The sequence below is a fragment of the Trachemys scripta genome, chromosome 2 (assembly GCF_013100865.1).
Source record: "Trachemys scripta elegans isolate TJP31775 chromosome 2, CAS_Tse_1.0, whole genome shotgun sequence".
NCBI classification, from domain to species: Eukaryota; Metazoa; Chordata; order Testudines; family Emydidae; genus Trachemys; species Trachemys scripta.
In genome coordinates, this window is record NC_048299.1 from 141,636,626 (window position 1) to 141,651,427 (window position 14,802).

The following is a 14,802-nucleotide window of genomic DNA, read 5'->3' on the forward strand; positions in this document are numbered from 1 at the left end:
GGCCTTTAATTGCCGGGATCACCCCAGTACTTGCTGGCCAGGGCCTACTGCACAGTCCTTCTGTAAAGCTGTTCTGGAGAACATCTCCTGTGCTCTAGAGCTGTACAGTGAGACCGTGCTGTTACGTGTTATTGAAACAAAAGTGGACTAAACTTGTGTGTGTGTATTAGAGCTGGGCCCAAACACGCTTTCACCGAAGAATTGCCTTGCAAAGGAAACCAGCATTTTTGAGACACTTTCACTTTATCAGAAAATTTCCCAGGACATTGACCAAGGTTTTTTTCAGGTGTTTGGATTTCTCTAGAGTGAGTGGGCAGGAGGAATCCAAGTAGCCAAGATGTGAAAACATTTTTGAACAATTTTGCCAAATTTTGCACAAGTTGAGAATTTGTCATATCGTTCCAAACTTGTTGTGGGAAATACATGGCTGTTTTCCGGCCACCTCTGAGGTGTGTGGAGATCATCCCAAATTAGCATCCTGCTAATTCCTTCTATTCGAACCCCATGGCTCTCCTTTAGACTCCAGTGTCTGACCAGCTCAGCTGTGTAGGTGGCTTCTGACCTTGAAACTGATTAAACAGATCTGCAGCTCTTGAATCAGTGTCAGGTTTGGTTGAAACATTAACATTGGCCTGCCCTTGGTCTGGGAAGGGCCTTTGTACCCTTCGATTGGTTCCTAGAGAATGCCAGGCAGCTGGAGAAGCCCCACTGATGCTATTCCAGCTCTTGGAGTTTAATTGAGGATAAAGATCATAATCTGAGTCACAATACAGGGAGAAGTGACAGCATCTGCAGCCTTGCTCCTGCCACAGATTTGTGCTGGTGTCTGGTTATGGTCCTAACCAGACAGTCAAACACAACAGAGGCTTTTATTTCTGTTCAGTTTGGGCCCAGTTCTGAGCTCTGCCACTGTGGAACTCCATTGACATCTGTAGAGCTGCATGGGGGATCCTCAGGGAATGGGTGCAGGACTCAGTCCCACGTGAAAACGGGGGTTCGTGCCTTGGGCTCGTGCGCCCAGCTCCCCAGGACACTGGTGTCCATGTGGCTCTGGGACCATCCCTAGCACAGCAACACTTGCCTCAGAGAAGCCAAGAGCCATTTCCTGAACTGTGAACACTGCATGTTCCTGCGTGTACCGTGGGAGCACCCTGCTGTCATGCATTTGTGTGTGATGGACACAGTTAAGGGTGCTGGAGGAATTGTAGATCTGGGTGGTGGTGATTCCAGCCAAGCAGTCCTTTGTTGGTGTGCATGCTTGGGGCCTTAGTGCTGGGTTAATGTGGTTTTGTGCTGTGGGCTGGGGAAGGGAAGTACAGGGTATAAACTGGGCAGGATTAGTGTGGGGTTTCTTTTGCAGCTGCCTTTTTAAGCCATGTATTCAGTGGTTTGGTACATGACTTGCAAAATGTAGGGTACCCTCAAGTCTTGGCAAGGGGACAATGCTGGTGGTTTCCTAGGGTGCATTTCCTTCCCAGTTTGCAGGTTAATACTAAACTGTCTGGTCGGTGACTCTGTCTTGCTTTGTACCCTTTCTTGCTCTCAATAATCCTTCTGGACTCAGGCTCAGAAGAGGCGGTATGCCCCTGGAAATCAGGTACTTGCTCCTAGCTCATTTCCAGCCTCGGCGTCCCCTCCACTCTCTCTGTCATTGGCACTTCCTGAGTGTTTGGGACCTTGCTGGGAGAGGGAAGTGCATTGCCAGAGTTACAGAAATCTTTATCTGACTGGCTGCAGCCAGTCTGGCTGGTTCAGAGCCAGTCTCTCCATCTGCCCCCAGATCCCGTGGCCAGCATGCTTGTGCCAGAGTGCACTGGGCTGCTGATTACTGTCCTGTGACCTGAAGGAAGTCGAGCATGTGCAGCCTCCCCAAGTCCCTCGCTCAGGGCCTGGCATACCCGGGCGGTTTTGGTGCACCTCTCTCTTCCTATGGCTTCTCCTCATGGCTGCGCGGTTCCTACACACGGAGGAGACACTGCAGCTCTCGAGCTGGTCTGTGCTCATGGATCCCTGTTCCTGCTTCATTTCAGAATAAACAAACCTCTGTTCCCGCACCTTGTGCATCTCCCTGCTACGCAGCATGACGCTGGGGGTCTGGCCTGGGTGCACTGCTCGCCTCAGCTCGTCTTCTCACTGCCTAGTAGATAGAGGAGGGTCCATTAGAAATGAATTAAGCTGCACGTACCAGTGGCTCAGCGGTGGTGTGGTTAGCCCGTCTGCTACTGCAGACCTGGGAAAGGACTCTGCCATTGGGCCTCTGGGCAGTGTTGCCCATCGAGAAGAGTGGGAATGCTGGACCCAGTGTGATGCACAATGCACATGTCTTGGTGGAATGATCTTAAAAAAACAAATAAAAAAAAAAAAAACAACTTGGAGGGGGAGAGATGGCACGTGATCCCATGAACAGTGTCCTGGCTGGGGCATATGGGCTGTGGTAGCTGACGTCACTGTCTCAAAGCCAGCCCAGCACAGTAGCACTGCTGCTGCCTGTCCTGTGTGGAGCAGGGGTCCATGCCACACAAACCACCAGCCCAGGGGTGGCAATGGGACATTGTGGGTGGTCTCTGTAGAGAAAACACCCCTTGGAGGCGGAGCCCGTGTCCCTCTCTAGACCTGGGTTCCTTGGAGTTGGGATGAGGCCCGGTGGTGGAGACATCAGTCAGTCCAGTGCCTCCTGCCACCACTTCGCTCCCTTACAGACCCGGTCCTGCCAGCTGCATGAGAATTTCGAGTGCTGGCCAAGGCTCTTGTCTGTCTCTCGGCCCTGGTGTCGTGCTCCATGCTGTCAGTGTCCTGTGCAAAGCCATATTCTCCACTGGCTGAATGCATTTGCCCTGTTGCCCATGGTTCGTCTCGCCAGGCCTCCGCAGAGCAGTGTGAGGAGACCACTAACCTGTGGCTTTGTCTCCCCTAGCGCGTGTTCCCCTACATTTCTGCCATGGTGAACAATGGCTCTCTCACCTACGACCATGACCGGGACGGACGGCCCACTGAGCTTGGCGGCTGCACGGCCATGGTGCGCAACCTGAACCACGACACCTTCCTGGTGATCCGCTATGTCAAAAGGAGGCTGACTGTGAGTGACTCCTCCTCGAGCTCTCCAGGCCCAGGGCAATGTCAGGTCGGGAGGGCTGGGCTGGGTTGCTCTGGGTTGAGTGAAGTCTCGTGTGTTTCAGATCATGATTGACATTGATGGCAAGCACGAGTGGCGGGACTGTATTGACATGCCGGGGGTCCACCTGCCACGGGGATACTTCTTTGGGACCTCTTCAGTCACTGGAGACCTCTCAGGTACCGCGCTGTGAACCTGGCCAATGCTCCACAAGCGCTAAGGGTAGGCCTGTGCTGTGCCTGCGAGTCTCTGAGCCGGGGTCTACAGAGCCTGAGCCAAACGGCTGCTTTTAGTGCCGGAGCGTGAGCCTGAGTCTGTTGACCTGACTCTGAGACTTGCTGCTGCGGGTTTTAAACACACGGTAGCTGCACCCTACGTGACTGGGGAGCGAAAGCCCTGCCTTCAGAAGTGCCTCTGGTGCTCCGGCCAGACCTACCATGGCATGGAGGTGCCTGAGGTGCCAAACTCCCCAAGCCATGTCCTTGGAGGGGCCCTTGGCATTAACCGCTGAGCCTGAAAGGCCCCTGTGTTTGATCAGAAAGGGACACCGCCCCCTTCTGGTTTCAGTGGAACCCCAGGAGTTCACAGGTGACACTTGTAGGCTTGGGGCACCTGAAGTTCTGCTAGGTGCCGGAGGCTCCTCTGAGTTGGCATCAACATTCCGAGTATTTAAAATACAAAGGTGCCCACTCCCACGCCTTCACCCTGAGGACCTCGGCCACTCCCTGGCTCTGGGGGCTGCCTGCAGCTGAACCTCTGGTGCACACAGCCTGGGTTTAGAGCAGGCATCCCTCTTACACAGTGTTGCAGGGCACTTCTTGAGCATTCTGGCCCAAGAACCGTTAGCTCTTCTCCTTCCAGTAAAGGCGAGGGGACCAGCCGTGTGGACACTGATGCACAGCTCTCTGGCCTATTGAGGCTCTTGCCTGTAACGTCTGTGTGAATTCCAGTCAGCGTATGCCATAATATCCCAAAGTATCGACCCATCTGCTTCCGTAGTTCTTAAGCCAGTTTAGAACAGATTTGAATCAAGCCTCTACAAAAGCACGTTGATCACCAATGCCTGGATTCATTGTTTGCTCCAAGCAAAGTTCCTTTATTTCCAAAATCTCTGCAGATGCTGTGGGAATTGGAGCAGCTGGCTGGAGCAGTTGAGTTGTTCTGCTAATATGTGTGACAGACAGACACAAAGGCAATGAACGCCTGTGAGGGCGATTCTAATTTGCTGCCTTCAGGTGGCCGAGTGGACTTTAAATCAGGGGCTGAACAGCTCCTCATTTCTCAGCCTGAATTGAAGTGGCTTAAAGGCCCCTTGTGGAAAAGTGTGTTGTGTTGTGCTGGGCACTGCCCTGCCCTGCTGAGCTGAGTTCTGCTTGCTCCGTGCATGGGTGCTTGGCTCCCTTTGAGCAGATGTTCACTGTTTCCCTCTTCCAGCAGCTCTGCCATCCCTGGCCAAGATTCCTCTTCCTGCCTGATGTCTAAGACCACATTTCTCTCGTGCCCCTAGATAACCACGACATAATTTCCCTGAAACTCTACCAGCTGACAGTTGAGCGGAGCCCAGAGGAGGAGAAGCGGGATAAAGAGGTGTTTCTGCCCGTTGTGGACAACATGAAACTGCCCGGAGGTGAGTAGCGCACAGGTTGGTGAGGTGCAAGGCTGGGAACCACCAAGTACCTACTTTCCCCACCAGGCGGGCTGTTCCATTCATCGGGCGGGGTCCTCACACCATCTGCTGAAGCTCCTGCTTGTGAGCCCGTCTGCTTGAATGTCTCCATTAGCTAATGGTCCTAGAAGGAGGGAACGGTGTGACCAAATGCTGAGCGCTGATGTCCCTGCCAGTGCTCACTGCAGTGTCGGCTTCTCCAATACCCCTGCAGAGAGGAGCAACCAACAGCTTCAAGCAGGGATTAGGTGTGCCTGAAGCACAGCATGCCCTGGGTCTCACTGCTTCCAAGCGCTGGAGACAGGCTGGAGGTAGCCAAAACCCTGTGTGTGCTTTGAGATCCTCTGCAGGCTAGTGACCACGTGGCGTTCAGTCTCTGCGCCGGGCTCTCTCACTTCTCTGAAATCTCCCCGGAGACCGAACCCAAATCCCATAGCTCAGGATAAACGCAAGCGCCTCATCTTGAATGAAGTGCTGGGGAAGGTGGGGGCTGGATGGCTGTCTCCCCTGGCAACCACAGAGATGGGCAATGCAAGAAAAACCCAACTAAGCTTGTACGCCCCATGGCCATAGTCTCTGAGCACGTGGTCTCTGCAGTGGCTAACCTGGGCTTGTGCCCCTCTGCCTTTGCCCCACAGTGGAGGCCCCACTGGAACCCATGAGCGGTCTGGCCTTGTTTTTAATTGTATTCTTCTCGCTGGTCGCCCTGGTGTTTGCCATCGTCATCGGAGTCATTGTCTACAACAAATGGCAGGAACAGAGCCGGAAACGCTTCTACTGACCTTGACGCCTGCCCTGCCCCTTCCCTCGGCAGCCCAGCCGCTCTGCTGGAGTGGGCTGGCACAGGTGCTAGAGGCTAGCTGAAGAGAAGCCCTTGCCTGCTCAGCCCAGACTTTCAAGAGCCCCTTCAGGTGGCTGCTACTTTGCTGGCCCCCATGGGGACCGCTGCTGTGTCTCTTCGAGCTCTGGGGTTCCCAGCGGGAGCGCACGTCCTGGATCACATGGGGAGCACTTTGTGTGACACGTAGTGCATCAGGGAGACCTAACCCCCCCTGACTCTGGAGGTTGGTGCAGTGACAGATGGGCCGTCCCCCAGCAGCTCTTGCTTTGCAAGGTGTGTAGAGGACTCTTGGGGCGGGCGGAGCTGAATGTTGTATTGTTTCCGTGTTGGTGAGCCTTACATGTGCTATCTGGGGATGTCCCACAGCCTAGCTAGGAGGCCAGGCACTGAAGACTGTAAAATCCTAGAAAAGCCCCTTTGGCTTAAGGGTGAAACTTGGCCAAACAAAACGCTTCTTGTTGAGAAGAGTAGTGCTGTCCCCTCCCTGGCCCCTGCCGGACATGAGCCTGGCCCCGCCCCCAGCCCCACCGCTGCTCACTCTGGCAGCCTGTCTGTTGCAATCCAGGTGGCTTGGCTGCCTTAGGCTGGTCGGGAAGGCCGAGCTCATCTGCCCCAGGCAGCTTTAAGCTTTTAATCTTGGTTTTGCCATAGTGCGGTTGAATCCTGCACCATGAATGAAATACTCCTTGTCTCACTGCTGCTCCTCATTTTGAAGTAGGTGAACTGGGAGCTGTGCTAAAGGAAAACCCCTCGTTTTACAGTCACCCCAATATGGTCTGGGCATGAACACAAATATTGGCTACTGGCCTCCCAGTGCCACCCTGAGCCTGCCTGATGTCCCAGCAGCATGGCAGGGAAAGCACTGCTCTTCCAGGCTGCGAGTTGGCCTTGATGCAGCTGGCTCTTCTCAGCCTCTGATGGAAATTGACATGAGCTGCTTCCATTCAGTGCCTCCACTCTGCCACTACTAGCATACGGTCACCTCCTCTTTCTCCCCGATAACTGGGCTTTCCATCCAGGGCTGAGGGGTTTTGCTGCTGGTGAAATATGCACTAAAAAGTCTCACTGCAGCTTGGTGAGACCAGGCCTGTCCGAGAAACCGTTCGGATCCTGGGCTCATTGCACAAGGGTCAGTACGTCTGTGTGCAGGGGCTCCATGACACTCAGTGCTGGGAATATGGTGGGCAAGGGACGGCTAGTCCCGACCCACTTCCGGTTCGTTCACATGAAGCCAGGTTATGTTGTTGGGGTGGGGTTCATGTGGTCATGTTGCTGTCCACATGCATGGACTCGCCCAGCGACTGATTGTTTTAACACTGGGTTCCGTTGTAATAACCACTCGCTGCTGTCGGGGGGGCCTATCCCTCCACCACTGGATCACTGTCTGCATGCAGTGCTGCCTTCCTCCCTTCTGTGTACCTCGGCCTGGAGCCAGCCTTTGCACAGGGGCTGCTTGCATGTCACCGTGTCCTGTTAGTGGTGTAGGTGTGATGTGAAAAGGGGCAGTTCTCTCTTCCTCACCCAGAAACCTGATGCCAGCATTTGTACATAGTCCCTTTGTGTTTCTGAAGGACCTACATCTGGCTGCTGTAACCAGGAGTTTGGAAGCATGCTGGCAAAGGAAGGTCAAAGGGTTTATTGGCTGGTGGAGACTTTAGCCATGCTTGGGAAAGAGAGCTCTGATCTCTACAAATGTTGTGCTGCCTTTCAGGGAGGGTTAGTTATTTCCTACCTCAGTGACTGCTGTTTGAATGAGTTCTTGCTTTCTGTAGGTCCTGCTGAGTCGTTCATAATACAGATGCCGAGGGGGGGAGAATACGGGAACATGTACAGATAGAATCTCCGGGGACCTGGTTACAACACTTTGTCCCTGACACTGTTCCATTCTGTAGTGTAAACAGGCCTGGAGCTGTGCGCTCAATGTGGACAAGGCTTGGCTGGCCCGTGTCTTGTTAAACTCAACACAATGCACCAGAGCCATGTTCTCCCCTTGTCCTAGTCAACCACGTCTAACTGGATCTCGTGCCCTTGTTACAGTGACAGTAAAACCAGGCCCTGCCAGCTCCTCCTGCCCGTCAAGCCATCTCTGGGTGCAGTAACCAGGGCTGGGCTGGGGAGAAGGGCTGGGCTGAGGGAATTCCCAGACTCCTCAGAGGAACCTGCCCTTTGAGGGAGGAAGGTTTAGATTCAGAATGTCCCTTACAACTCCTGTCCTGGTGGCAGGTCCTGGATTCCCGATGGCTCCGCATCCCAGGGTGGCCATGGCCTAGCTAATTAAAGAACATAGTTATTGGCCAAGACTTTCAAAAGGGACTTGTGACTTTTGTTTTTTCCTTTTTAAGTGCCTCAGTTTTTGGGAGCCCACCTGGAGACACCTTAAAGAGCCTCCCTGTTTGGAGCAGGGCGCCCAGCTCCTTGTGAAAACCAGGCCCCTTTCAGGGGTCTCCGGCTGGGCACCCAAAATCCCCAATTGCTTTTGAAAGTCTTGGCTATTGATTTGTATGTAAACCCTGCTCTGCAGGCGGCCAGCCAGTGGCACTGGGACAGGCTGGGTCACCAGCATTGCTCCTGGAGCTGTGCTAACAGGGGGCAGCGCTGCTGGCACATGGCCCAGACTGGCCGCAGATGAAGCCACCATCATAGCTGGTGCTCGGCAGAGAGCAGAGGCGTTGTTAACCGAAGGGTTCCTGAGCTCTGCTGGTGGTGTGCCCTGTTTGCCAGGAGCCACCACTACGGGTGTCCAGATGGATGCTGCAATCTGTAGCCTTAATTCGATGGACGTTACAGTGGCATGAGACCTGATCAGCAGAGGTGCAGGTGAGAATCTGTGTGCTCTTTGCCCTGGTACCTGGCGGACTTGATGTGAGGATGAAATAGGGCAGGGGGAAGCCCTACTCCAGCTGTCCCAGTATGGTAAACCTTGCAGCTCCTGTGCTGATAGGATAATGTGGCCTTATTGAAGTGTGGAGTGGCTGCAGGCCACATCTTGGTGCCCCTGCTCTAGATGTTGGTTCTAAACACCAGGCCATGTTGAAATGATCCCTGCTTGTGTATCTTTGAGTTCCAGCCTTCAAGGCCTTTGACTTGTCCATCTGCACTATTTCCCCTCCCAACGCAGTTCAGAGCCTTGGGAAATCAGTGATGAGGCTTGGAGAGGTGCTGCCTTCCTTCCTCTGCAGAAAGTATCTGGCCAAGATATGCAGTCATGGGAGAAAACGTATCTAAGCCCCCTGTTCTGACAGTGGCAAACTGGCATTTGCTGTAGCAGGGGGGTTTGGTCTGGTAGGATGGCTCTGGGGTAGGGGGAGATTTTTACATGTGGCAAAGCAATAGGGCAGCCTGAAAGCGTTGAGTCTGTTCTTGCCTCTTTTAAAATATTTTACCTGATCAACAGAACTGTCTGTACGTGTGCCTGTTTCTGCAAGTGTAATTTGTGTCCTGGAAATAAACACACAAATGTCCACCAGTGTGGGTCTGCACTGCACTTAATCCCAGGGTGCTGCCCTCTTCTGCTTGCCCCAGGATGAAGGGGTTTTGATTGCCTTGTAGCTATAAAGCTCAACACTAGGTCAGTCCATGCATGTCTTCACTCCTGGAAGGCGTTTCATGGGGACCGCGGGAGTAAGAGCTGCACTTTCAGATGCTCTCCTGAGCCTGCTGCTGGTAGGTACAGTACTGCCTCAGTCACCTCATCTCAGTCACTGAAGTGACTAAGTGTGAAATGGGGAAAAATCCCACTCCCACCATGACTAATTCCTCCCCAGAGCAGGGCCAGCCTAGTGCTACTGGCACTGCTGGGCGGGACACTGGGCTTGGAGTCCCTTACCTGAGCAGTTCTAAGCCACCCCGCCAAGTGCTAGCGGGCGCTCATGCTTTGCCCTTTTATACAATGAAGATAAACCTCCTGCCGCTGGGCCAGCGGGTGCATAAATAACCTAGAACAACCAGGGGACGTGTTTTGATAATTATAGATAAAACCTAATTCCCCAGAAGAGAATCAGGCAGAGATGTGCCTGGAGGATACTGGCGTAGTGTGTGTCTCTAGGAGCCCGGTTATGCTCAACTCAATCCCTCTAGAGTGATGGGTCACTGGTATTTCATACTCCCTGCTGGTGGTAGCATGGAAATACAGCTCTCTCCTTGGGCAGATGAAAGGGTGCTGGAGGCAGCTTTGCTTCTGCTGGGACTTGCTTCTCCCAGCCCCTGCAGCGCTGGCCCTAACAAGACTCGGTGTTGCGGGCGCAAAGAGCCCAGAAGACTGACCAGGAACTGCTTCAGGAGGCAAGGAGAGAAGCTGAGGGTTCTCCCAGCAGGCTGGGTGGGAAATAGTTAGTGGCCAGGAGCTGGAGCTCAGGGTTTCATCTCTGGATGCAGCTTCTGTGCACCACCCCAGGCACCTTGAGCGAGGCACTAAAGAAAATCTTTCTGGCACTCGAGCCAAGGTGAAGGGCCTCCTTTCCATGCCTTTATTGGGGAATACTGTTCCTGAAGGCTTTTGGCCCAGAGAATGACTCGCCTGGGAGTAGGGCTGCTTTCTAGCCGATGAGCTAGTCTCAGCCTCACTGGCCTGCGGTCAGGGGCCCTTGGCCCCCAGGGGGAGGAGCAGGAGGAGCGCAGGCCAGCAGAGCCTGTGCTGGAAGGGAGCGGTAGGACTGGTGGCTGCTCCCTGGGTTCAGAGAAGATCCGGGTGACCTGGAGGCAGTGGGTGGTGAATTGGAAAGGGGTGCTGCTGCCCAACTCCCCAGGCTGGGGGGCAGGGCCAGGTCTCCCTGTGCTAGGAGACAGCAGGCGGTGTCTGTCTGCAGGACATGGAGCTGGGCTGGGTGTGCTGCTGCTGGCCTGTTGCCTACGGGCTCCCGCTGCTCCCCGCCAGAGGATTGAGGCTCCCGAAGGAATGGAGACTGCGGAAGGGGTTTATCAGCTTCATGGCCAAGTAGCGCTGGGGAGAGGAAGGGAGAGGGAGTCAGGCCCTGCAGCAGCACCATATCCTCTAGCCAGCCTGGGGTCTGCCTCTTCAGCTGGCTCCAGGGGCCAGCACCCTGCAGTGAGCAGGGCTGGATTAACCTTTCATGGGCCCCCATGGAGCATGGCGTGGGACAGGGGGTGTCAGTCCCCGGAGTGAGGGGCTGGCCAGGGGCAATAGGGCAGGAGCGGCCCCACTTCACCCAGCGCAGTGCAGGGCATTAGTTACAAACCGGCAGTTGCCAGATGCACAGTGGCCTGCCCTGCCCTGTGCTGGCAGTGTCCCCCTTCCCTGGGGGGCGGGGAGGGGAGACCCAGGTCGTGCCACACAGCCCCCCCCCCCGCCCAACATCCCCTCCTGGAACCCCTCCACAAATGCCCATCCCCCTGCCCCCACAGCCCAGCTTTGGCTCCCCCTCCCCTTGCTCTGCCCAGCACTCAGCCCCAGGGAGCAGAGCCGTGGGGCTGGGCTGAGGCCCTTCCAGGGCAGGGTGGCGCCGCTGCCCCAGGCAGACTCAGTGTTTCTCCCTCCGTGCCTACGGCCCTACCCAGGGCTCGTGGCAGGGGGCCCCCATCCCTGCTGGCTCCCGGGTCCCCCGCAGGCACACGCACCGGGGTGGCGTAGATGAAGGCTGCAAGCAGGAGCAGCAGCAGGAACAGCACGACCCCCAGGATGATCTTGCACTTGTGCGGCTGCCAGAGGATGTAGCGCAGGCTCTTGAGGGGGGCCGTGAACCACAGGAACGAGGCTTCTGGGCGCCTGCAGGGAGGAGACGGTCCCAGGGCAGCCGTTCCCAGCGTGCCCTAGGGTATCCCAGCCCCTGGCCCAGCCGGGACCCTGGGCTGCCCTGGGACTGGGCAATGGGCCGGACTCTTTCTGGGGCTTCCAGCTCCCCCCCAGCAAGGCCTTGGGAACGGCCCAGTGCTGTGTCCGAGCAGTGGGGAGGGGACTGCAGGCCCTGGGTCAGAGCAAGTGGCGGTCCCTCCCCACCCCTTCTGCCTGCGGTCCTGCCCCCGCCCTGCCCCTTGGTTATGCAGCCCTGCTCCTTTCTGCCCCTTCCCTGGGGCTGCCCCTCTTCCACCCAGGCTCCCTCCCCTCCCACCTCCCCCACTGCAGCCCCCCAACCCATTTGCTCCTTTCTGCCCCCTCTCCCCCTGCAGCCCCAAGACTGGAGAAGCTCTGTCCCTGCGCCAAGCCCTGGGGCCGCAGTGGGGACTGAGAGCTCACCCAATCCCAGGGCTGGAGCAGGGGTCTGGGTGCTGGGGCTTCCCCTGCCACCACCACCCCTGCTTCTGTGGGGGACCAGGGTCAGGTGCTGGGGCTTCCTGACAGGGTCAGGAGCCGCTGGGGGCTTCCCCCACCTGCCCGGAGACCACGGCTCCGGCCTTCCACTGGCCGGTGGCAGATTTTTTCCGGGGCCCCTGGGCACAGGCCCGGTGGCTAATCCACCCCTGCTCCTGCGGAGGCTGGGCATGGGGGTGCTGGGACGCAGAGCTGTTTGCAGCCCCGGGGTTGGGTCAGAACCTCTCCGCAGGCAAAAGGTGGCAGGGAAGGGTTTGGCACTGGCTGCTCCGTGGGTACCAACCCGCTCACACCGGTTTGTGAGGTGGGAAGCTGTTGGGTTGAAGCAGGAAGTCGCTGGGAATGTTCTACGTTATTTATCCTCCTGGCACAAGTTGGGGGTTTTCCCTTATAAAGTTCTACATTTTTAAAATCACCCCTTTTGTCTCGGTCCCCATTAGCACCGCCGAGCTGGCTCCCCCCACTTACACGGGTGGGTGCAGGGTGGGGTTCATGTTTGGCTCCTCCCTTCCCTTCCCAGCAGGCCGCTCTTCTGCCTCCTTGTCCGTCAGCAGCTCCAGCGTCAGCTCAATCTTGCCCTTGAGAAGCAAGGCGGGAATTGGGCCGTGGTGGCAGAAGGCAGGCGCCCCCCTCCAGAGGTGCTGGGGGCTCTCTGGCGCCTGCCTAAAGCTAGAGGAGGATCGGGCCTCTAACCACACCCACAAACCTCTGATTCTCCAACCCCCCGGGACACCCAAGCCCCTGCCTCCCCCTCGGGTACCTCCGTGTTCTTGCTACCAGCCCCCAGCTGTGCTCCTACCGACAGCCGCTGTCTGCCCTCCTCCTGCACCACGCACGGCCACCAGCCTCGGGCGAGCCTCTGCTTGAAGAGGGAGGTTCTCCTGGGGCAGCGGGGTGGGGTGGGGGAGTCACTCTCATCCTGCAGCATTTTCAGGGTGCAGGCCCGGGGGCGCCTGGCTGGGCAAGGCATGCTGAGCAGTTTGATTTCCAGAACCCCTGCAAGCAGCAAAAGAAAACTGTAGGGCCCAGGGGACAGCCCGGGGACCAGGCTGCAGGCGGTGGCGCATGCAGGAGGGCAATGGAGCCCTTCACGCTGCCCAAGGGTGCCCCAGGGAGGACCTTACAGAGGCCCTGCCTGCCCTAGAGGGATGGGGACAATCCCAGGGTGCTGCGCCTCACTGCACGGGAGCCATTCAGCGCCCTCTGCCAACATGGCTGCTCTTACCCCTTTGTGCAGGGACCGGGACATGGTTTTGCACCCCAGAAGTGGCTGCATTTCATTGGCCCTGCAGCATCTGGGCTGCTCTTGGGGACAGAAACGTACAAGATCATTAGCGAGGTGGGGACGTGCCTACAGCAACCTGTGGGCAGGGCCAACGTAACACTCTGTGGCCGCCTGGGCTGCAGGGGAAACACTCGACGGGGGGAAAGGCCTCACCGAGAAAATCGTCAGCCGAGAACTTGTCGTTGTCCCACACCTGGAGGATGAGCTTGGGGGGCACCTTCAGCACCGTCTCATCCAGGCTCCAGAGATGTTGCTGTAAGCAGAGTGGGGCCCCTCAGGCTGGGGGCAGGGCAGCTGCTGAGAGGCTGGGGTCTGTGGCCAGCACATACCAGCTGGGGACAGGGTGACCCCGCTGGGTGGGGAAAGGGCAGCCCCAGCATGTGGCCTGCCAAGGGGATGCAGCGTGGGCGGAAGCGCCAGGCTGCTGGGGCACTTTCCAAGTTGCCAGCCAAATGAATGGCTGGTTATAGGTCTGCAGACTTTGAAGGGTTAATGCCCCAGCAGAGGCTCAGGATGCTGCGGTCAGGGCTGAGGCGGGTTTGCAGGTGGAAACTCCCCCACATTAGTGGACAGCTGCAGCCTGCCAGCCTGGGGCAGGGGCAGGACCTGGGGCTCCCCAGGGGAGGTCGTGATGTGAGGGCGCAGATCAGGCCACATGATGCTGGCACTCCAGAAGCAGAGGTGCTTGTGGGGGTAGGGCCAGCTGCTGCAATGCCCTCTCCCTGCACCAGGTGGCAGCACTGACAATCCCCTTTCCCCCAGCCTGGCCAGTGCTCTGCCCAGCAGCCCAGCCCCAAAGCCAGTCAGCTGGGTCACCGCTCCGGCCAGGAGGGGAGAGGACAAACCTGGAGCAGGAGACAGGCTGGAGGACCCGGCCGCAGAGGGGCAGGGCATCCAGCAGCCTCTGCTGATTTAGGGCCGGAGGTCGTGCCCCGGGCAGATAGTGGAGGATGCTGGGAGTCCAGCCAGGGGCACGACAGGAATCGGGTTCAAACTGCTGGGGGGACTGGCCAGTCTGAAACACAGCCAGGGCCCCACCTGCCCCTCGGAACAGCTGCGTCAGTGGGTGGGACCCAGAGCAGGGCAGAGCAGGCAGTCCTGCCGTAGGGAAGCGGATGCCCAAGGCGAACAGCACCCACCTTCTCAGGCAGGACGCAGACCTGCTCCATGGGCAGGAACTCGAAGGGGAAGATGAACCTCCAGTTGAAGTTGCCCTCTCCTCCCAGGGACCTGTAGTGGACATCGGTTCTCTGCCTCTCCTCCTCCAGGCCATCCAGCCACCTGCAACAAGGAGCCCGAGGCTGGGGTGTGAATGGAGGTGAGGCTGTAGGGCATGCGGGTCCCACAGCACCCTGCCCCACCGTGCGACACTGCACCCCGCCCTGCCTCACCGTGCGACACTGCACCTGCTCCGCCTCACCCACCATCCAACACTGCACCCACCCTGCCCCACCGTGTGACACTGCACCCCGCCCTGCCTCACCGTGCGACACTGCACCTGCTCCGCCTCACCCACCATCCAACACTGCACCCACCCTGCCCCACCGTGTGACACTGCACCCCGCCCTGCCTCACCGTGCGACACTGCACCTGCTCCGCCTCACCCACCATCCAACACTGCACCCACCCTGCC

The 14,802-nt window shown here is 57.4% G+C and overlaps 2 protein-coding genes across 3 annotated transcripts in view; one reads left to right on the plus strand and one right to left on the minus strand.

Moving 5' to 3' along the window:
* LMAN2L (lectin, mannose binding 2 like) overlaps positions 1-9,085 on the plus strand; it is a 16,382-nt gene extending 7,297 nt beyond the window's left edge. Inside the window, exons 5-9 of one of the 2 annotated variants that reach the window (XM_034761645.1) lie at positions 1,565-1,597; positions 2,915-3,076; positions 3,177-3,291; positions 4,620-4,739; positions 5,417-9,085. In XM_034761645.1, coding sequence (XP_034617536.1) covers positions 1,565-1,597; positions 2,915-3,076; positions 3,177-3,291; positions 4,620-4,739; positions 5,417-5,559 — 573 coding nt within the window. In that variant the 3' untranslated portion in view covers positions 5,560-9,085. The remainder of the gene's footprint in view (positions 1-1,564; positions 1,598-2,914; positions 3,077-3,176; positions 3,292-4,619; positions 4,740-5,416) is intronic. The other variant, XM_034761646.1, reaches the window with a different exon arrangement.
* A 1,011-nt stretch (positions 9,086-10,096) lies between these two features.
* FER1L5 (fer-1 like family member 5) overlaps positions 10,097-14,802 on the minus strand; it is a 92,130-nt gene continuing 87,424 nt past the window's right edge. The window contains exons 42-47 of the mRNA XM_034759524.1: positions 14,309-14,450; positions 13,323-13,422; positions 12,684-12,880; positions 12,353-12,462; positions 11,194-11,341; positions 10,097-10,558 (exon numbers count right to left, since the gene is read on the minus strand). Of these exons, the coding sequence (XP_034615415.1) occupies positions 10,466-10,558; positions 11,194-11,341; positions 12,353-12,462; positions 12,684-12,880; positions 13,323-13,422; positions 14,309-14,450 (790 nt within the window). The 3' untranslated portion in view covers positions 10,097-10,465. The remainder of the gene's footprint in view (positions 10,559-11,193; positions 11,342-12,352; positions 12,463-12,683; positions 12,881-13,322; positions 13,423-14,308; positions 14,451-14,802) is intronic.